This window comes from Mus caroli, chromosome 1 (genome assembly GCF_900094665.2).
Source record: "Mus caroli chromosome 1, CAROLI_EIJ_v1.1, whole genome shotgun sequence".
In the NCBI taxonomy this organism is placed as follows: Eukaryota; Metazoa; Chordata; class Mammalia; order Rodentia; family Muridae; genus Mus; species Mus caroli.
The window spans coordinates 169,452,592-169,475,612 of record NC_034570.1 but is presented as its reverse complement, the minus strand read 5'-3'; the positions used below and the strand labels follow the sequence as shown (position 1 = coordinate 169,475,612).

Genomic DNA, 23,021 nt, shown 5'->3' with positions numbered 1-23,021 from the left:
TGTTTTCCTTAGAGTGGTTTGGGCCCACCTCAACCCCATTCCCCTATGCTGGGGACTGGACATGTTCAGCTTACATTCTTTCCAGGAACTACAGCCTCAATATAGTGATGTTAATTAAAAAAACAAAACTAGATGTCCTTGCACCTCCTTTAATCCCAGCACATAGGAGCAAGCAAATCTCTGTGAGTCTGAGCCAGCCCAGTCTATATAGCAAAGGAATAGTCTCAGCTTATCTAGAGAGCCAGAGTTCTTGGAAAACACTGAGAAAGCCGGATAGGAGTCCAGGACCGACAGACAACAGACATAGATCACATGGAGCATTGCAGGCTGTGGGAAAGGTTTTGGCTTTTCCAATGATTGAGAAGAGATGCCACTGGAAGGCCGAGTTAAGTGACGTGGTCTAATATGTTTTATCCAAGTCACAGTAACTGCCAGGTGGAAGGGAGAAGTTGAAATAACACAGGAGTAACTGCAGGGAGGCTTGTGCAGTGAGGAAGTTTGGGTGGGATTTCATGAGGCTACACACACTTGCTTCCCCCAGAGAAGGGCCAGTGGGATGATGGCTCTGCAGGTCGAAGTGCTTGCTGAGCAAGGCTGACAGCCCGAGTTTGCTCCTTGGAACCTTGCAGGTGTGAGGTTGTCTATGGGGTTGTCCTCTGACCTCCAGACACGCGCATATTATAATAAAAGAAACTTATGTTAAAAAAAAACGAAATTTTAAGTGGAAAAAGTGTGTGTACATGTACAGATCATAGAGAATAAGTGTCAATGACTTGTGGGTCTAGGTGAAAGGTACAAGCTGATGTGCTGGGAATTACTAAAATGAATGAAATATACTTCCAGGGGCTGGAGAGATGGCTCAGTGGTTTAGAGCACTGACTGTTCTTCCAGAGGTCCTAAGTTCAATTCCCAGCAACCACATGGTGGCTCACAACCATCTGTAATGGGATCTGATGCCCTTTTCTGGGGTGTCTGAAGACAGCTATACATTAAAAAAAAAAAAAAGACTCATATACATTTAAAAAAAAGAAAAAGAAATATCCTTCCATCCCTCCTGGATTGTGTGTTCCTTGCGAAGTGACAGGGAATCCGGTGTTCTGCACGGAGGTGATGGCCTCAGCTGACTCCCATGGCTCTAACGCCTCAGCATCCTCTGCAGCTTCTGAGCATGGACTTCACAGCAGCCTCAGAACTAGGGACAGCAAGGACAGAGCTGCAGCTCTGCAGTGCTATGTGGTTCTCGTAAGGCTTTTGCTGTGTGTCACACACTGCAGTACATGCTTATGTTCATTAAATGACTTCTACCAACTTTAGAATGATAAAGAAGCCAAGAGCCACTCAGCTCTGCAGGATGCCACTACCCTCCCTGAGCCCCTCACCTGAGGGACAGAGGGTCAGAGGGCTAGAGTTTCTGGTAAATGGGGCAGTGTTTTACTGTGAAATGCACACACAATCTTTTTTTTTTTTCTTTTGTTTTTTGAGACAGGGTTTCTCTGTGTAGCCTTGGCTGTCCTGGAACTCACTCTGTAGACACCAGACTGGCTATGAACTCAGAAATCAGCCTGCCTCTGCCTCCAAGTGCTGGAATTAAAGGTGTGTGTCACAACTGCACAGCTCACACATAATCTTTAGGCCTGGTCAAGACTCTTGTTCTCTTCCTGACTAAAACGGGCCCTTTTCCCTTCCTGATTTGCTTCTGCCCTTCGATCTCCTGGCATAGAGAAAAAAAAAAAGCAAAAAGTCTTCATAATTCTAATGCAACCACGCTTAAGGATAGATCTGCCTGTCTTGTTATTTCTATCTTTAGCTTAAATACTCTTTTCCCAATATTCCACTGAACTTCTCCAGGGGAGTTCAAGCCATAGGAAAATCGATGGCCAAACACTCTTACCCTTGCTTTGCCAATGGCTGTCATCCTGTCAGACTTACTGTCTCTTGGCGCTGCCCCGGCATCCTTTCCCCCCCAGTAAATTACTTTGAGAGCTTCAGCTCTTACTTCAATCCTAATCTCTAATCCTTGCCCTTAGATGACTGGGGACAAAGCTGTTCTCCTATATGGCATATGACCACCATCGTCTACCATTGTTTAATGGTGCTTGGGGCTTGAGAGAGGCTCAGAGGTTAAGAGCACCTGCTTTTCCAGGGGGCCAAGTTCAAGTCCCAGCACACAAGATGGGCAGCTCACAAAGTACTTTAACCCCAGCTTCAGGGGATCCAACACCTTCTTCTGTTCTCTAAGGGTGTATATATACACGAGCACACACACACACACACACACACACGCATACACATGCACACACACACGCACACACATGCGTGCGCACACACACATGCATACACATGCACACACACACGCACACACGTGCACACGCACACACGCGCACACGCACACACACAACCTTTTAAAAATTATGCTTAACCTCTATTTATGCTACTTAAGGGCAACCCATATTCAAAGGTCTTCCAGGTTTTTTTTTTTTTTAACAGAAACGTTTATGATTGGAAATTCTTTTTTTTTTTAAGATTTATTTATTTATTATATGTAAGTACACTGTAGCTGTCTTCAGACACTCCAGAAGAGGGCGCCAGATCTTGTTACGGATGGTTGTGAGCCACCATGTGGTTGCTGGGATTTGAACTCTGGACCTTCGGAAGAGCAGTTGGGTGCTCTTACCCACTGAGCCATCTCACCAGCCCCAGGTTATTTTAAATATGGATGCATTATCCATCCAAAAGCAAACTCTGGTACTAATGTTGAGGAACTCGATGGGAGGGAGGGGCGACCTCAGGTGCTCCATGGACAGACAGGTAATGAGGAGGATGTAACAGCGTGAGCACTTTTCTGCAAACTCAACCCACTGTGCGAATGCAGCAAAGGCTGGAAGCCTTGGTGTGGGGGCAAAGATGGCAAGTCAGTAATGATTGGGGCCAAGCAGCAAGCCACGAGTCTTCAACAGTCACACAGCAGATAACATAAATCTGTAAAGATATGCACCTTAGTGCCTTGGAACAAAAGGTATTATACTTAAAAAACAAATAAAAAATACCTCTGTTTAACTGCCAACATTGAAATAGGGAAATGAGATTAAAAAAAAACCAAAACAAAATCAAGGGCTAGGAGTGCAGCTCCTTTGTCACAGTGCTTGCTCAGCCTTGGACTCACATGAATTGGGTACACTGGGTCATGCCTGTAATCAAGTCATTGGGGGAAGAGGCAGGAGGATCAGATATTCAAGGCTTCCTGAGCTACACAGCCAGGATACAGGAAACATCATCTCAAAACAGAAACAAAACAGAAAATCTTTCTCTAGTACCAATTACTTTCATTTTAACTGCAAATAAAGTCCAAATCACAAATATTTAAAATTTGCCCAGGGGATCTTACATGCTAGAAGGCTTCCCACCACTGTCCTGAAGACCTCCCTCCATGTTCTCTACCTTATAGTACACCAACCTCCTAACCATCAGAAGAATTCTATTTCTAAAATCCAAGTTGTATTCTGGGGATCTGTTGTGTCACTTACCAGTGGGAGCTGGCTAAGCACACATGAGACCCTACAGTTATCCCCAGAATGACCTGTGAGACCCTACAGTTATCCTAGTACCACCTGTGAGACCCCACAGTTATCCCAGCACCACCTGTGAGACCCATCAGTTATCCCCAGCACCACCTGTGAGAGCCATCAGTTATCCCCAGCATCACCTGTGAGACCCATCAGTTATCCCCAGCATCACAATATCAATAACAACAGAAACACCTCACCCAAGCATGCAAGGCCTTCTCCCTGCTGTGAGTTCTTGCTCTCATTTCACCTCAGTCCCTTTCCAGCCATAGCTTTCACAGCCCAGTCACTCTGCTGTGATAGGTCACTTTTCTTTTAAGAATTTAAAAGATGCTATATGAATGTATGGGCATTTACATGTAGGCAACTCTTGCATGTTCGAGGCCTGCAGGGGCCAGAAGAGGGAGCTGGGATTCCCTGGAGCTGGAGTTCCAGACAGTTATGAGCTGCCCTGTGGATGCTCGGAATTGATCAACGGTCTTGTGGGAGAGCAGGAAGTGCTTTAAGGGCTCCAGCGCCTACTCTTCCTGACCAATCCAGCTTAGGAGCTGCCTTCTTTTCTCTGTTGCTGACTGGGCAAAGCTAACTGCTTGTCTTGTGCAGCTGATGACCCTTAGACATGGCCACTCTGACAGTACAAAGTCCCACGCTCTGGTGTGCATACTCACTGCTGCCCTCTCATGGGGGCATTAGGAAGTCTTTGTTCCTTCAGCAGCTAGTAGGCCTCTTGACACTCAGTTGGAGCTTACTAAACTCATCTTGCCATATTGATTTCTTGTACTTAACTGAATCACTGAATAAAGGCGTTGGCTACTTGACCAAATTACAAATCATGTAAGGCCACGATGTCCACCACCCAGACTATGCCAAATCTTCTACCAGCCATGCACTTAGGGTCAACAGTGAGTGGGATGAGTCGACCGTGAAGAACCGGATTTAGGGTGGGTGTGATGGATGTCATACCTGGTGGAGGAAGAGGGGAAGTGCCCTAGAGTCCATCTGTGCCACCTCGCCTCGGATCAGCGAGAAGAGCGGCTGCAGCGCTGGCGCTTTGGGTGGGTCATTCGCGTTCACTCCCGCAGCCTCCTCCTTGCCACCAGCCTGTGACGTTGCATTCTGCGTCTGCATTACAGGTACGGCATCACCTATAGAAAGTGAAAGAAATGACCACATTAGGCTAGACCCTGTCATGGAGGAATGCTTTTAAACTAGCATCTGCATTCATGATATAACTTTCAAGTAGAAGTAACCCAGAAACCGCAAGGCCTCCTTCAGTGGTTGATGGTTTGCTGTTGTTAGGAACACTGATGCAACCATTTCTGCAAAACTCTCACTGAGGCCTGGTAAGAAGGGTTCACTTCACAAGCTTGAAAACCCAGATTAATACCCAGAAGTCCTGTTTAAAACAAAACAAAACAAAAAGAAGCTGGGCACGGTAGCACACTCTGTTAATCCCACTGCCAGAGGGACAGAGACAGGTGGATTCCTGCGGCTTGCTGGCTAGCCAGCCTAGCCCTTGGTGAGGTCCAGCCTGGGAAGACACTATGTCTGAGGAAATACAAAAGTGGTCGCTGCTTGGGGACTGACATCCACTGTTGTCCTCTGGCTTCAATATGAAGACACAGAGGCACACACAAACAGAGCCGCACTCGTGGCATATCATAAAAAGATAAAGAAATATATGCAACTTACTGCCTGATCAAAAACTTGATTCTTCCAAAAGAAAGGTACACAATACTCTGGGGTTCTGGCTTGCCTCCAGTGAGAGATCCCTGAACAGGAAGGTCATCGTGTCACCCTGTGAGACAGCTAAACAAACTGAACCTCCTCAATGTGAGAGCTACTTGTAGGTCCCAGGAGACTGTGAGGACTCAGGTAGCAACGCTAACCTCAGTAAGGTGATTTCCCTGGAGAGAAAGCACTGCAAATTTCTGAGCTGTCACCACGGAGTGCTGAGTCCCACCACCGCCGGTGAGATGCACCCACGCTTTCCACTTTAACCGTTAGCAACGCTAACCCCATTCACCAGAACCTCAGGACTGATTCCAATGCTCATGTTCAAATCACGTGAGCTGCCCATCTGTCACTAGCATCGTTCAGCTGGTCTGTCTCAGAAAGGGTCTTTCCTAGTAAGAGAAGACAAGCAGCCCTTTCCTTCCTTTGACAATGTGCCCCAAACCCTGCCTTTCTCTGTCTACCACATAAACCCAATGCTCTAGTGGACTAGTACACTCTTTATATCCCTAGGGAAATACTCCATACATCTCCTACCTATTTGTGTTCTACCCTAACACACACACACACACAGAACTGCAGAGATGTATCACCCACACCTATATCGTATGTCTTGGGATAACATTCTCTACTGAGACAGAGTCCATAAGTCAAAGAGCTTTGAACAGGGAGGAGCCAGGGCCCAGTTACAGCATTATCTTTCAGAGTGACCTTAGAGTAGAAAGTTACTCACCATAAATGGAGATGAGTTCTCAAATCGTCCCTAGATCTGATAAACTAACAGTCAAGATCCTCACAGAGATTTTGATGATTAAGTAATACACAAAGTGCTGGCCTGGTGGTACACACACATTTGTAAACCCAGCAGTTGGCAAGCGGAAGCAGCAAGATCTGAGGTTCTATGCCATCTTTAACTTCACATTGAATTTGAAGCCAGAGTGGGCTACAAGATAATCTGTCACAAACAACAACAGCACTGGAGAGCTGCGTATGGGAAAACCTCTAAGGCTTGCTGGCTACCTACTTACAGGCAACCACTGAGCTCTGGGTTCAGTGAGAAACTGTCCTTATTAGGGTTGCTAGTGCTATGATAAAACACCACGATCAAAAGCAACTTGGGGAGGAAAGGGTTTATTTGGCTTACACTTCCACATCACTGTTCATCATGGAAGGAAGTCAGGACAGGAACTAAACAGGGCAGGAACCTGGAAGCAGGAGTTGATGTAGGGCTATGGAAGGGTGCTGCTGACTGGGTTGTTTCTCATGTCTTGCTCAGCCTGCTTTCTTATAGTACCCAGGATCACCAGCTCAGGGATGGCACCACCCACAATAGGCTGGGCTGTCTCACTTCAATCACTAATTTCGAGAACACCCCACAGTCTTGCTTACAGCCCCGTCTTACGGAGGCATTTTGTCAATTAGGGTTTCCACCTCTCTGATGACTCTAGCTTGGGACAAGTTGGCATAAAACAAGTCAGGACAGAAATTCAGTCTCAATCAATCAAATGTAAAATAATTAGGTGGACAAGCAATTGATGACACCTGACACAGAGGTCTGACCTCCACAAATACACAAAATTAACAACATTTTTTTAAAAGAAAGGAATATGAGGCAGTGGGAGTTGCTTAATGGTATGAGGCCTGGGACCACATTCCTTGCACAGCAAAAAAAAAAAAAAAAAAAAAAAAAAAAGAGGAAGAAGAGGGGGAAGAAGAGGAGGAAGGGAAAGGAGGAAGAAGAAAGAAAGAAGAGGAGAGAACTTTTCTTGCCCAAGAACCAGAGAAAGGACAATCCAGAAGCCAGGCCTGCTTCCAACACTTATCTCCTGTACTTTATCCAAGTTACTTATACTCTGATTCCTAGCTTTGTTTTGGCTTCTCTGGGCATCTAGCTTCTAAGATCGATAGCCGTATATAAAGTAGTGGAGACAGGAAAACCAAGGTGTGCTCCTGACCCTCACTGCCAGGTGAAGGAGATCATTGAGACAGATAAACCTCCCCCCTTTTAAGAAAACCATTCAAAGGCAAACACTAATAAAGCTTACATCCCTATGTTGTAGTGAATAAGAACTAAGCCGGACACAGTGGCACTCTCCTGTGCCTCAGCACTTAAACAGAGGCAGGAGAATCGGTTCCAGGTCATCCTTTGTAGGAAATTTAAAGCCATCTTGGACTAAGTAAAAAGACACCCCCCCCCCAAAAAAAAAGCAAAATATAAGAGTAGAAAATAGCTTGGCATGGTGGATCACACCTTTAATCCTAGCATTAGAGAGGCAGAGGAAGTTGAATCTGTGAATTCCAGGCCAGCCTAGTTTGCAGACTGAGTTCTGGAACAGCCAAGGCTACACAGAGAAACCCAAAACGAAAAACAAAAATTAAAACAAAAGAACAAATGAAAACATTTAAAAAGGAGCATGTATGATAGTTACAGACTTAGTTCAACATTCACCAACACTGTTAGTGTGAGCACCAGCGGGCTCGTGTCCCCAATACAGTAACATGCATTGCCTTCCAGGATGGCTTCTTTTTCTTAGACACTCAAGTTTCCTTCACATCTTCCCATGGCTTCATATCTCGTTTCTTCTCAGCACAGAATGGGCTTCTTTTAGTCGGGCAACGTTTAAGAAGAGAAACACAGGTATAACCATAGACTTACAGGCTAACATGATGTGAATCTGCACCTTTCTCTTGTAGTAAATGACTTTATGATAGCTACTTGAACATTCAAAGTATAATATGGAAGCCTGGTGGTTGTCTGTGTGTATTTCAAGGTAATTTTGACATTGTTACATTTGGCAACAATGCCCAATAAGTCTTCTAATTGTTTCTCACTTTAAGAAGGTTAATTATATGTCATGTGTTATCTCTAAAATTCTTTGTGGTACATAAGAAGTTCTCTTGTAAAAACACATTTATCGTTAAGCAAGAAAATCAAAACATGAACTGCTTGCTGCATGCAATTTCCCCTTAACTATAATGCCTCACTCAATATAGAGAAAGCTCGGTGCTACTGTACACGAATCCAGATGGTTAAAGAGAAACAAGAAACTCTAGTTACCTTCCTTTGCAAAACCACGTGAGTTACAATTAAAGTACCCTCCAAACAAGGTGGGGATGCTATTTATACATTTTGCAGATGACAGGCAAATTCAGAAGCCCTAATTTAACTTAACACCTGTCAACTTCATTAAGCTCTAAAAAAGAGAACACTGTTCAACATGTGTCTGTTAAGGTTTTATTTAGCTTTTATACTTGATTTTAGCAAAAGACTGAGAAACAATTTGATTTGATTTAAAAATTTGTAACAGCTTTGGGGCAAAGATCAGGTAGTCTATCTTGACTGAGATACATTTATTCAGTTCTGTGCCTCTGGCACAAGACTGATCCAGTCAGCTGAGAGCCTGAGGGTTGTCAGGAAGCACTTTAGAGCCCAGGGATAGCTTCTAACAGCTTTTGTCTCGAAATGCCAGGACTGCACCCTGGCATGCATGCCCCTCTAGTATCCGCCATCTGCCAGCTCAGCTGAGACGCGACTGCTGGCTTCCAGGCAGAGGAATAGTGTGACTGGATCATTTAAAAGCGGAAACCATGAATGTGAGACATTATCCCAGACAAATGAGACCCAAAGGGTCTAGGAGCCAGCAATGACCAAGTAAGCACAGTTGTGATGGAGCCCTAGTTAGGTTTTCAAAGCAAAACGGCAGGAGAGGCAGCCCCACTCTCCCATGTCCCTTTATCTGACTTGTCTCTGTTACCTGAAGGACAGACACAGGTGTTTGTCTGTGTCATCTAAGTAGGAACCCCTCCAGAGCAGGAAGTGGCAGACTCTGCTGTAAATTATTGTCAGGTGAGCAGAAAGTCAACTGACAACTAGTTGAGTTACAAAATGATATCTGAAGCCAGAGAGGGAAAGTCAGGAACAATGTCACCTTCAAGAAAAGAAAGCAGGGCATTTGAGAATGCCCATGTGATTGACAAACTACAAAGCCAGTCCTGGTTGTTAGGAAGAATAAATGCTTAGAGAAAGCCCTGAGCTTTCACATCCATGATCTGAGAGGCTCTGCAGTGAGGAGGAACCACAAACAGCCTGTTAGAGAGCCCAGAGCCAAGCTCGAAAGCCCAGAAAAGGAACCCAAGTTAACCCAGTGAAGAAGTGCCACCCCTCTGCTTCCCAGAGTCACTGCCATCATAGGGTTCACCAGGTCCAGCATCCAATAACAAAAGTCTCAAAGTGACAAAGAAACAGTTTAGAATGGCCGGAATAAGGAAAGAAATCGAAGGATGGAAAACATTTCTGAGGAAGACTAAAACAGCAGGCCTACTAATGAAAGTAGGTTACCAGTCTCAAAAATGCTCAGAGACCAAAGGAAGAACAAAAAACCAATAGGAAACATGAAAGCAAAGCAGAGGGAGACGAGGAGAGAGACAGACTGAAAAGGGAAAATACCGTTTAATGCACATGGACCTTCTGTTTGGTGTGGCTTGAGTTTTGGAAATAGACACCAGCGAGGAATGATATGAATCTAATTACGGCCACTGAATGAAGAGAACCATTTTGGGCAATGAGTGGCTAAGGGCAAATTGATGTTTTACAGTAATAAAAATAGTAAAAGAGAAAGTACGTTCAGCTCTGTGATTTTGCTACGATTCTCTGAGCCACTGCGTAGCTTTTCTTTAAACCCCAGAATGCTGAGTCCATCTCAGCCATATTCCTGTGGGTGACCAGGTGTGAACATAACCTTGAGGTCTATACAGTCCCCACCCTAGACTTTCTCCCACGCATCTTCATTCTAACTTCTAATATTGTCACTGTCTAAACACACAGAAAATTCTCTGCACCAGGACCAGTATTATGGGGTAAGATAAATCTGAGAAGGAGACAAAGTCCTTCCGGCCTGACCTGGGGTCAAAGGGATGTATTATGTAATTATGGCATAATTATCACCTGCTCTGTGTGGCTAGGTCTCCTCCCATGCCCTTAGGTAACAGCCTCTGCCTTCAGAGGGGGCAGGGCTGAAGCAGGGCTGTGGTGCCCAGGTTAGACTGGGGTCATGCTATGCTATTAACATGTGGTAATAAAGTAATTAATGGTAGAAACAAAGAAGGTTTCACATGTAGGCCCTGGATCTGTCTGTCAGCAGGCTTTATTTTAGGTAGCCTTTTGTTATTGTTTTTGAGATGGGATCTTCTCAGTCCGGGACTCACTACATAACCCAGGCTGGCCTGAACTCGAGAGTGATCTCCTGCCTCCTCCTAAGTGCTGGGATTACAGGCATGAACCACCTGTCAGCTTTAGGTGGCAATTTAAAAATGACTGTTAACACCTGGGCTGTTCTAAAGGTCACACCTCTCATCTGCTAAATTCTCTGCTTATAAACTGCAGTCAAGGCAGACTCTGGATGACAATGCCACACCTCTAAGAGAATCCTCTCATTCTTTCTGGTAAGTGTCACAGAGGGCGCTCTCCTTGAGCAGAAGTTGCAAGGCCTTTTATAGCTTGTTTGCTTGCTGTGCACTTATAGAGGATGGCCCTAACTAAAAGCTTCAATAAATCACAGTGAGCCGCAGCCTGGATCTACCTTAGTATCGAGTACCACTTCCTTCAGCTAGACTCGTCTTCAACTTAAAGATCTTATTTTTTTCCTTTCAAATACAGGGCTCTTTAAACCAGGCACATTATCCTAAACTCAGTGTTCAGTGTTTGTGGCTACACTGGGGATTTGAAAAAGCATTTCACAAATGAACTTTATGAAAACTCGAAGGGGATTTGACAAATGTTTGTCACTGAGAGCACTCTTGGGCCAGTCTCTCCATTCTTAACCCTGAAGGTATCCAAGCAGCTGACCCCCAGCAGCTGCACCCATGCCACCACCATGCTCCCTCTGTCCCCTGCAGCTACATCTATGCCACCACCGTGCTCCCCCCAGCAGCTGTACCCAGGCCACCCTCTTGCTCCCTGCGATTCCCTCCAGTTCTGTCCCTTTCTAGAGCTTGCTTCAGGCTATTATCATTTCGTATTCATGGCACTCTTAGTACACATAAATATTGCCAGAAATTAGGCTCTAAATTATGTAGAACATGCCAATTAGCACCAATGTTGGGAATCTCTAATTTTCCTCTTAGATGTTTGATTAGCTGTTCAACATTCTAACAGGTCTTATTAAAAATGAAAAATATGCAAGGGGTTTGCCCAAGCATGCAATTAGCTATTCAAATTCCTAAACCTTAAATTAATAAAGACTCTTAAACTTCTTGTCCACAAACAACTCAAGTGCCAAAGTTTCATAGAACATTAATAGACTTTCAGTTCTGACCCAGACCTGGTTAATATCGGAATGGCTAAGTCCCACCAGGTTATCAAGGTCATCCGGTCGCAGAAACACTACATTCATCAGCTATCAAATACAAACGTTTCCTGATTCTCTGGGATACAAAAAGGTGAACAAGACTCTCAAAATCAAGTTATCTTCCAAGGAAGCATAGAGACAGGAAATGACATGAGCAAAGGCTCTTGCTGCGGAAGCCTGGAGGCCTGAGTTCACTTCCCAGACTCCACAGAAGTGGAGGGTGAGAAGCAAAGCCACAGAGTCCTCTGACTGCCACACAGTACCACCTGCACTGGGACTAGGGCACTGACGAGGCTATTTAATGAGTAATTCTCTCTCTCACCAAAGACACAGGCACATGCTCAAATTTGGAAACATAAAAATGCTTTTTGTGTTGAGCCGGGCATGGTGGTGCACGCCTTTAATCCCAGCACTCGGGAGGCAGAGGCAGGCGGATTTCTGAGTTCGAGGCCAGCCTGGTCTACAGAGTGAGTTCAGGACAGCCAGGGCTATACAGAGAAACCCTGTCTCGAAAAAAAAAAAATGCTTTTTGTGGAGAGAGGGAGAGACTAAAATTTCTTTAAAAGAATTTCCCCTGTTTTAATCTGTAATTCTCTAAAATCTCCTGACAATAGATTACCTTTGGAAGAACAGAATCAGATTTAGGAAGATTTAGAAAGCCAGGAGGTACGATTGAAGAGAAGCAAAGAGAAACACATGTAACAGCACTTGATACAGTTCCCATAAAACGTGGTACAAACTGTCCTTTAGCAGGGATCTCTGCCTTTCATGGAGCTATGGACTATATAACTACCTCAATATTCTTTTCAACAAATTTTTGCTGAGATGTAACTTACATGGCTTACAACTCACTTCTTGAAGTACAGAACTGAAGTGCTTTATTCTCTAGAGTGTTGTCTACTATGTACAGTCCATATTTGTGGTTTCTCTCCTTTCATTAGCATAATTAATGCTTTCAAGCTTCATTTTGTGGGTTCTATCTCAGTACATTATTATTATTATTGTTGAGACAGGGTTTCTCTGTGTAGCTGTATAGCCCTGGCTGTCCTAGAACTCATGCTGTAGAGCAGGCTGGCCTCAAATTCTCAGAGATCAGTGCCTCTGCTTCCCATAAGCTGGGATTAAAGCTGTACGGTGCCACCGCTGCCACCATGGCCGGCTTCAGATGCTGTATTTTAGAAGTATGGCTGAAATCATGACCCAGTGACTAGAGAAGGGGCACATCTCAGGTCTCTGTCCATGGAGATTCCCAGTATCCCTCACATGGGCACTGCAGACAGCCCTTCACCCTTTCCCTCCTGACTACTCTTCATCGCCCTGGCTTGCTGGGCACTGGCTGTGCCTCCCATAGTTACTGTCATGTTCAAGCCTGTTGGGAAGGTCCAAACTGGTTATTGTAACACAAGGCATTTGTGATCTGCGCCTCATCAATCCCCCAAATCTCTGGCACACTACCTGCTATTTCCCCTCCACTCAGCCTTTCGCTGTCTTCAGCCAAAGAAAATATGGAGACTCACTAACACAAAGGATACTCTCTCCTTGCACTGGGGGCTGCTCTGACATATTTCATCTTTATCCTTATCTCCTTTCTTGGCCTGCATTCGTCCTATCTCCGCAGAGACATCAATTCCTCCTGGAGGCTTCCACACCTCTCCCTGGATGCTGCCAGGGATGGTTAACCCTGTCAGGGCTTCCTTTGCTGGACTGCCTGTTAGCTCCTTCGCTGTCTCACCTGAGCACGAGGAACAGGAAGGCAGGAAGGGTAGATGGTACATAACACTCAATAAACACCTGCTGACTAAGAGGTCTCTATGGGTCTACAAATTAATGTAATGGCAGTACTTATAAAGTACAGAATTTTTCTGTTATATAAAGCCATTGTGCCTTAGTTAAGATATTTTCGGGGTAGGCAGAATAAAGGCTCCAAAAAATGATTATGTCCCAATGACATGAATGACATCATTACCTTATGTCAAAGAGGAGCTGAGGCAGTAGACAGATCTAAGGCTGCTCATCAGTTATCTTTGAACAAGGAGGTTCTGCTGGACTGCTCTGTGGGACCATGAGAACCCTTAGATACAGCAGAGGAAGGCAGCAGAGTCCAAGCAGCATCTGCGAGGACTCTACAAGTCTTTGCTGGCTGCAACGATGGAGGACGGGAGGGAGCCACACACTGGGCTAGAAGCTAGAAAGACAGAGAGACTGGCTAGAGTCTAGAAACCCCCTTAAGAGTATCTACAAAGAACGTAGTTGACTGACAACCTCACTTTAGCCCAGAGAGCAAGGGCAGACTCCTAACCTATAGAACTGTATGTTAGATATTATGTGCTGTTTTTGAACCTCTCGAGTTGGAGAAATTTACTAGGGGATCATGGGATTTTTTTTTTAAATGAATATATCTTGGGCTGGAGACAAGGCTGATGAATAAAGTGGTTGTCACACAAGCACCAGGACCAGAGTTGGGGTCTCCAGAATCCGTACGTGACTCCACATGAATTTGGAGGGCAGTTAGAAAAGTCTGTCTTATGGTCAAAGTCGGACATGTAAGATGCAATTGGGAGCTCATGTTTTATGGCATCACCAGTTGTTACTTTAGATTCAGTAGCATGCCAGTGGGTCCCTTCTACCTAACACTAAACACAGGAGGGGGTCCTAGGTTCAATTCTCTGTATTATATATGTACATATACACACAGGCACACACATAGGCACACACACACAGGATTTAAGAGAAGTACAGACAAAAGAGCCAAGACAGCCAAGACACACTCAGATTAATTTGTTAGTTCTGAATTCTCTAAGACCTGTCACCTAGATGGACACTCTGCCACAGCAAGCACACGAACTCATAAACACTGGATTTTTGGCTACTTTATGCACAGGACTGTTGTCCTCAGGACAATGCTCAGGATATGCAATGTCAGCTTCCTTGTGATAAGCAGAGACATGGAAGGAACTGAGTTCCTGATCTCAGATCATAAAGGTAGCAGCAGCAGGCAGAGCATAGCTTCAAATCCAGAGCTCTCCTTGCTAACTGTTGACTCCAGGCTGACTGGAGTATCCATTTCCAGGTTTTGTCTTCCTCCAGTTCCCAGCCTTCCTGGTCTTAGACCAGCTAGATACCTTAAACCATGGTGGAAGTGAAAGCAGATAGGGTGCTGAACATGGGGGCAGCGTCAATTTAGAAGAGTCGAGTCTCCCACGTGCTTTCTACCTCTGGTTCTGATTATCTCCTGCACTGTTTTGTCTACTGCTTAGATGCCATGGTGACTAGTGCCGAGCAAACACCAAATGTTGTTATGGCAATCTTTATAGACACTTCATCTGAACTTGTCTGTTAAGTCATACAAAATTTATGAGCCATTGATTGCCAGGGGCTGAGGGCAGGAGGACTGGGGAGTGACTGCTAATGGGTTCGTAGTTTTTTTGTTTTTTTACAGAGGACCCAATGCTGCACAGCTCTGTGGCTGTAATAAAACCACTGTGCCGTAGGCTTTAAAAGGCAAACTTGGTAGCTTGTTAATTATATCTCCATTTTTTAACAACTTGCTATTATAAAGAAACCAGACATTGACGAATGTTGGCAAAGGGACAGAGAAACTGTATCTCACCCATATTTCCATATTTGCCGCGCTGGAAAGCAGTTCTCCAGTTAAACATCATGTTACCTACCATGAAAGACCATCCCCCATTGATAAATGAGAGAAATGAACGTGTGTTCACAGGGGTGTCACACACAGGAGCCAAAAGACAGAATAACCAATGTGCTCAACCGTGTACACGCAAGTACCCAGGAAATGTGCTGCCTCCATGCAAGGGAGCATTTCTTGGCCATAAAAGAAAGAGACTGTAAATAGATTGTAGCCGGAGTGAACCAGGAAAATGTGTTATGTGAAAGAACCCAGCCAAAACTCCATCTATATGATTCCACTGACAACCGAGTCCAGAGAGGACATTCTATAGAGACAAAAAATTAATTAGTAACTGCCTACAAGAGGGATAGCTCTGAGAAACGGACTGTTAACAGGTATGGGGCTCACTAGGGGTTCTTGTGTTTTGAGATTTCTAGCTCTGTAGTCAGATGACCTGGTGCTCACTGTGTAGCCCTGCTTGGCAAGTCTGTGATTCCAGCTCCCAAATGCTGGGATTACAGGTGGGGGCCACCATGCCCAGACAGGTTTCAGTTCTTAAGACAGCACTATCAGACTATGGAGACAGACAGACAAGTGCCTCGAAGGACAGTTTATAAAATCAATCTAATCCACACAGCACTGTGCACATCATGTTTACCATATCAGCTCTTTTATGAAAAATGTATTCACACCCCTTACCAGGGGTGAAATATTTTAAGTAAACCCGGAAAAGACAAAGGAACATGAACAGCCAAGTTATGAATTATCTTTACTGGAGCCAAACTATGAGTTACCTCATTAAATAAGGAATGAATGGCAGGTTATATGAGTGCTTGCATGTTTGTAGACACGTGTGTACAGGTATATGTGTGCATGCAGAGGTTGGTAGGTCAGTGGTTAAGGCTGGGTGTTTTCCTTAGTTATTCTCCATTTTATTTACTGAGGCAGGGTCTCCCACTGAACCTGGAGCTTGCCGATTCAGCTGCTCCACATAGCCAGCTTGCCCCTTTCTTTACCTACTAGTACTGGGGTACATGCAGGCCTCCAGACCAACCTCATACTGTGTGTGTGCGTGCAAGGGTCTGAACTCTGGTTCTAGTGTTTATGCAGTAAGGACTTACTGCATCTACTGAGACAGGTTCCAGCCCTGTAGTTTTATAGTTGGCTCTAAATTTTAAAGCTACAAATGCAAACCAGGAGATAGAGTAACAACATTTCTTATCAGCCAAAGTACGAGCGAGTGGAAGAGCAGGAGGGAGGGGGACTCATTCGCTTAATTCACTAGGCCTCCTGCAAGCACTGCTGGCCCCGGGTGAAGTGCAGGCCAGTAAGGACTTCCAGCCAATAGCGTGCCAGAACTGTCGAGGCCAGCATGCCTCTGATAAACCAACCACACAAAGTCAGACAAACAAACAACAAACAAAACCCACCACTGGTGGCCTTTCCCCACGACCGCCTGCTGATTCAGACACAGAACCCCAGAGCTGTATTTTACCTGACAAACTATATTCTGAAGAAAAGTCTGAATTACTTTGTAACCAGAGATAGGCAGATCTTGAAACCAGATGCTTCCTCAACACTGGTGCGTGTAGGCACTGGTGCGTGTAGGCACTGGTGCGTGTAGGCACTGCTGCGTGTAGGCTACGAGTTCACCTGCAGAGGGAGGCAGGAAGAGCCTACAGCAGGCTGTACTAGCCCAGACCACCCCAGGTCAGAGAGCAAAGCCGCCGTAAGGCAGAAGGAAAAGGTAAGGTCAGCACACCACGGTGTGGTCTATAAAGGAAGCAGACTAAACACGTTATAATTTCTCTATAGACCGTGACTGCAGGGACAAATGCTATGCAAGAACCACACAGTGGGGCCGCAGGTGCTGCGGCAGAACAACACTAGAAGAAATGTTTATTTTTGTTAAAGGAGAGCAAAGATAATCGGAAGGCCTCACCTGGAGGTGCGCTCTTAGGAGTGCCTTTTTTGGCCCTTGGACTTCTTTTTGCAGGTAGGTTTTGGTCCTGTCCCAAGGAAGGTGGGTCATCTTTGGGACCTTCGCTTGGAGTGTTTTCTGCGTTCTCCGTGGGGGCTGCCTCGCAGCTGGACGGGAAGCTTTCGTTATTGTTGAGACTGTCCTGTTCAGACACTGTGGCTCTCCCCATGGCGCCTTCACTGGTGGTCAGACCTGCAGGCCCGTCTCCAGCAAGCTGATTTTCATTTTCGTCTGAGACAGAAGGCAAGCGTGTCACTCTCCTTTCCACGCTGTCCCCCGGATGACATCCATCTTGTGGCTCTATCTGCAGACTGTATGTAGGAGGGTCGCTGTCATCCATTAGCGCATCTTTTGTGGAACTGTTTTAACGTCTCATCAAAGACCCTCCATGCCTGCAAAGACAAAGGACTTAGTTATGGCTACTTCATTCCCTAACCTCTGGGGCTAACAGTTTCCCACTTTCCATTCCGCTGGAGTTAGGAAAGCAGTGAACTCCATTCCTCCCTCTTCTTCACCTGTCACCTCACCCAAATCTCACCCAGTTCTACTTCAGCATGACGGCTTCACAGCCGCTGTCCCGTGTGTGACATTCCACTAAGCCCGAGTGGAAAGCCGCCTGCACACACTGCCTTCCTAGGTGCTCAGGGTGGTTCTGCGTGGGTATCAGACTGGGGCTGCTGACTTAAGGAAAGAAATTCTTGGCTATGCAGGCTACCTGCTAAAATCAATCACTCACGACATCTCTGCACGCTTGCCAGAAAAGTAAGAGCTAGCTGTGGAACTATTCCTTTGACTAAACAGCAGCAACATTTACAAATGAAAGCACCGGAGGCCACACTGTTTATGTGTTTATTTTCTAGAAAGGTGTGTGTGCAGGAGAAAGTCAAACAGCACGTTTTAGTCTGCGGTTTCACTACACCTTCATCTTCTAAAGATACACTGAGGGTGGAGAAGGCGAACCTCATGACTGCCAGCAAAAGCATTTTAAAAAGAAAGGGTGGCTCGAGAGACAGCTTGGTGGTTAAGAGCCCTAGCTGCTCTTCCAGAGGTCTGGGGTTCAATTCCCAGCACCCACATAGCAGCTCACAACTGTTTGTAACTCCAGTTCCTGGGGACCTAACACCCTCAAACAGACATACATGCAGGCAAAACACCAATGTACATGAAAAAAAAAAAACACCCTAATTTATGATAGAGAGATGGCTCAGTGGTTAAGAGCACTGACTGCTCTTCCTAAGGTTCAGAATTCAATTCCCAGCAACCACATGGCGGCTCACAGCCATCTGTAATGGGATCTGATGCCCTCTACTTGTATGTCTGAAGACAGCTACAGTGTATTCATATACATAAAATAAATAAATCTTTAAAAAGGGAGGGGGGTAATAATTAACTCTAGGCTATTTAAATACCTAGAAAAGTGCCTATAGGTCCCATGTACTTGGGTGGTTGAGGCAGGAGAATGGTTTGAACCTAGGGGTCTGACATCAGCCTGGACAGCAAGAGAACAGTGGTCAAAATACAAGCCAAGCAGATCTATAAAAGATCAAAATCCCTTATCAGCCATTTTTAAAGATCTTATCATTCAAAGGTCCATTTTAAGAAAAAGTATGTCAGCCAGATTATTGACGTTTGCCTGGGTCTGAGTCAACTATTTCAGTAATTCTGGAAAAAACAAATTCCTGTAATCACCTAAAAATGCCATAAAGAAAATAAATAAAAATAAAAATAAGTAAAAATTTAAAAATCACCTAAGTGATAGTACTTTTAAAAACATCTACAAATGGATAAGTTGAAATTTTTCTCTTAAAAATATCTAAATAGGGACTGGCGAGGCAGCTCTGAGGTTAAGAGCACTCTCTGCTCTTGCAGAGGACCCAGATTCAATTCCTGGGTGGCTCACAAATAACTTTATCTCCAGTTCTAGGAGGTCCTATGCACTCTCCTCACCTCTGCAGGCACCAGGTATACATCCACACAGGCAGTTCACACATAAAATGAAAATAATGAAAATAAAATCTTAGAAAAATAACAAAGGGCATGTAAATAAAGTACACTCCTCTTTAAAGTCCACAAACAAGGGCTGGGGCTGTCGCTGAGTCGACAGCGCTTGCCTAGAGTGCAAGGAGCTGTGGGTCCAACCCCTAGTGCCATAGAGACTGGACATAATAGCACATGCCTGACATCCCAGTACGTGGGAGGCAAAGCAGGAATGTAATGTCCTTCTCACCTATGTAGCAAGTCAGAAGCCAGACTGGGATACATGAAACCTATCGCAGAAAATAGATATATACACAAATATATCATACACACACACACATATACATATATCACTTACATATGCAAAAAGTCTACAATATTAATCCTATAAAATGCATTATATACTTGTGACCTATTTTCAGCTGACATTATTTCATATATAAGGTCATTCTTAGAAAAACATAAAAATGTCTACATCTGGCTGGAATCATTTTCCTTAAAATGTGCACACTATCTCCACTGACTCTATTTCTGGTTTTTGTTTTGTTTTGTTGTTTTGAGACAGGGTCTCTCTAGATAGCCCTGACTGTCCTAGAACTCACCCTGTAGATCAAGCTTGGCGTCCAACTCACAAAGATCTGCCTGTCTCTGCCTCTGCCTGCTGGGCTTAGAGGAGTGAGCCACCACCACCCAGTTTGTATTTCTACTTTAAATCACCTCAGCTGCTTTCTAATTTAGACCATCTAACTTAGAGGAGGTACTGCAGCCTGTGTACACTTTAAGTACAGTATTTTATCTTCTAACCGTAGAGACCCAGAGGCCACTCACTCAGGGAATCTAGGACAGAAGAATCAGAAGAGGCTGAGGGAGCCCAGCAGCCATCACTTGGTGAATCCCCTTCACTCCCCATACTGTGGCAGCCACTTCGTATATCTGAGTGTTGAGTATCCGTCTCCAGAGGTTGAACTTTTGTTTTGTTGTGGTGATGCCAGGGGTTAACCCAGGACTTCCCCAGGTGAGTGTTCCAGTGCTGAGCTGCAGCTCCTAACCATCTTTCACTTCACACTAGAGTGTGTGTGTGTGTTACAAGAGCACACGTGCATAGGTGCATGCCTATTTCTCGGTACGGGCTTGTGTGTGCCCAAACACATCTGTGACGGTTAGAGAACAACCTGTAGGAGCTGGCCCGCTCCTCCTACCACGTGGGTTCTGGGTGTTGTGCTCAGGTCCCCGGATGGCAGCAAGGGCTTTTATTCATCACTGAGCTCCTAACTTTCTTGAATTTTCTTTTAAGACAGGATATTGCCAAGCTGCCTGGGAAGACTTCAAATCTGCTACATAGCCCTGCCTGGCCTTGAACTCATGATTCTAAAGCCCAACCTTCTGGTATGCTACTACACCTGGCAAAACGTCATTTGTGTGGCTTAGGTAACAGGACAGGTAAAGCACTTAGGAGAGTACTTGGTCCACACAGCAAATGCTTAATAAATGTTACTTCCCAAGCAGACTCACAGTGCATAACGCCCCGGTGAGTGACTCGAGGGACACTCAACCTTACAGTATATTCAGAAACAGTTCGTCCAAACATTCTAGAACTGACCAGGCTCTGGCTGATAAATAATGCTAACCAGCTTCATTACAGAACACTGAGATACCAATCCAAGTAAGGGCTACATAGAAAGACCTTGTCTCCAGACAATAACAACCAACAAAGCCATGTGTGGGGTGTGTGCTTGTGACTCCTACTGCGAGGAGGCAGAAACGGGCAGGTCACTCGGGCTCACTGGCCAGCTAACCTAGCCTGTTAAGCTAGTGTGCATGCAGTATGTATGTATGTATGTATGTATGTATGTAAAGGTACACAGCTCCTAAGGAACACATCTGAGATCTGGTTTTCACATGCACATGTGATCACATAAACACATACACACAAGGCTCCTGGGTAAGCTGGGCATGATAATCTCAGGAGGACCAACACCCGAGGGACAGCCCAGGTACACGAAAGAGACCCTGTTTCAAAACCAAACAGCTCCTTAGTAAGTATAATTTCATAGACTGCCGAAGCTTTGTCATACACCGGACCATGTCATATATGTGGGGCTGGAGAGATGGCTCAGCAGTTTAAGAGCACTGACTGTTCTTCCAGAGGTCCTGAGTTCAATTCCCAGCAACCACAGACTGACTCACAACCATCTGTAATGAGATCTGATGCCCTCTTCTGGTGTGTCTGAAGACAGCTACAGTGTACTCATATAAATAAAATAAATTAATAAATCGAATATAAAAGTATTCATGCAGCAGACTGACTTCTCATAATCACCCAGCAGATAGTTACGTCCAGGCCTGGTACACTGTTAAAGAAGGAGAGACTCCTATCAGCCAGCTTAGACATACCACATTCAACCATTGTGTTCTGTGGACAGAGGAACTAAAAGAATATTTAACTTGTTGTCTGCCCTCCACCCATTCTAAAACAGAGACAGACCTCCAATGACCACGTTCAAATGCTTTTCTCCTCCCTGAAAGCTCTATCACTGAATGAATGGGTTCCCAGGAGCCCTCTACCTTCTGTTGAGAGACTTTCTGGGTGGTCTTGGGGTAGGCCCACACATCTAAATGAAGAAGCCACTCCCAGGAACATAAATGTTTCTCTTTTGGGCCTCAGGACAACTTGCCTCCTACTCTTTTGTGATGATACCATTAGTTTAACTGTTAATCAAAAGGAATTTAGAATGATATAAATAGTTTAACTGTCAATCGAAAGGAAATCCTGCCAATGTTGTCTAGCATTGGGTCTTAACTCTTTCCAAGATTTTATTCTGTATTTTATTTTTGCTGGACACTTAACAATGCATCGAGGCCTGGCTCAAAAGTCACTCACCCAGTCTCAGTCCTCAGACTCCTCTGCAGCCCTGTGCCAGTCAGAGTCCTCCCTGAGGACTCTGCACTCTTTCAGATGTGTCTTTACATGTAAGCTTTTTGAAGGCCCACAGACTCCTCCTAAGTCTTGTTTGTCAGTGTCTGGCCCTGGCTCCCATGGCTGTTCGACACATGGCTTATGTTTTTATTGTTTTCTTATGAGGGGGGAGTCAGGGGTGATTCCCAGCTGCAGCCTGACCCTGCTCTGAAAGGTAAAGGGCCGGATGCATAGTGCTTGGCCCTGTCTGCACTCTTAAAGCCTTGCAATGAGAATATTTTCATTTGAACAAGGGGATAAACGTCCCGAGAAATCCTAACCATTACCAAGCTCTGTCAGCTCTGGAGTTCAAAGTAAGATGTCAGACCCCTCTCCTTCTCTGCCAGCAGTGGGGAAAGGACTGAGCTAAATGACAGTGGTTCAAACCCTGCGCTAACAGGATGGCAGGTCATCAGTGCCTGGGAGTTTGTGTTCAAACTTACTTTATCTGCACAATACGGCTATCTGTTCAAGTCCTTATGTCTCGACCAAATCTCTCCAAAACAGCAGCAACCCCGAATCACTACCACAACACAGACACTAACATATTTTGCCTTTAAAAGCATGACAGTGACTTTCCAGACTCTTGAGGCAAAATAGCATTCCAAATATGTACATGGTGTGAGTCATCTGACATGTTGACTCTTTAGCCAAAGAATTTCAAACAAATATATTCAAGGAAGGCCTATATAAAATGTGGAAGCCCAGAAAACCTCAAGGAAGAGATACCAAACAAGCATTCTAACAGTTTAAAAATAGAAGTCTTTATTTTGTTAAAAGCATAAACTTGCCCGGGGGGGGGGGGGGGGGGGGGGGGGGGGGGGGGGGGGGG

General features: G+C 45.0%; 1 protein-coding gene across 1 annotated transcript in view; it reads right to left on the bottom strand.

Moving 5' to 3' along the window:
• The window catches only part of Cnst (consortin, connexin sorting protein), an 80,990-nt gene that overhangs the window by 30,738 nt on the left and 27,231 nt on the right, over window positions 1–23,021 (bottom strand). Inside the window, exons 2-3 of the mRNA XM_021169968.2 lie at window positions 17,218–17,648; window positions 4,527–4,708 (exon numbers count right to left, since the gene is read on the bottom strand). Of these exons, the coding sequence (XP_021025627.1) occupies window positions 4,527–4,708; window positions 17,218–17,596 (561 nt within the window). The 5' untranslated portion in view covers window positions 17,597–17,648. The remainder of the gene's footprint in view (window positions 1–4,526; window positions 4,709–17,217; window positions 17,649–23,021) is intronic.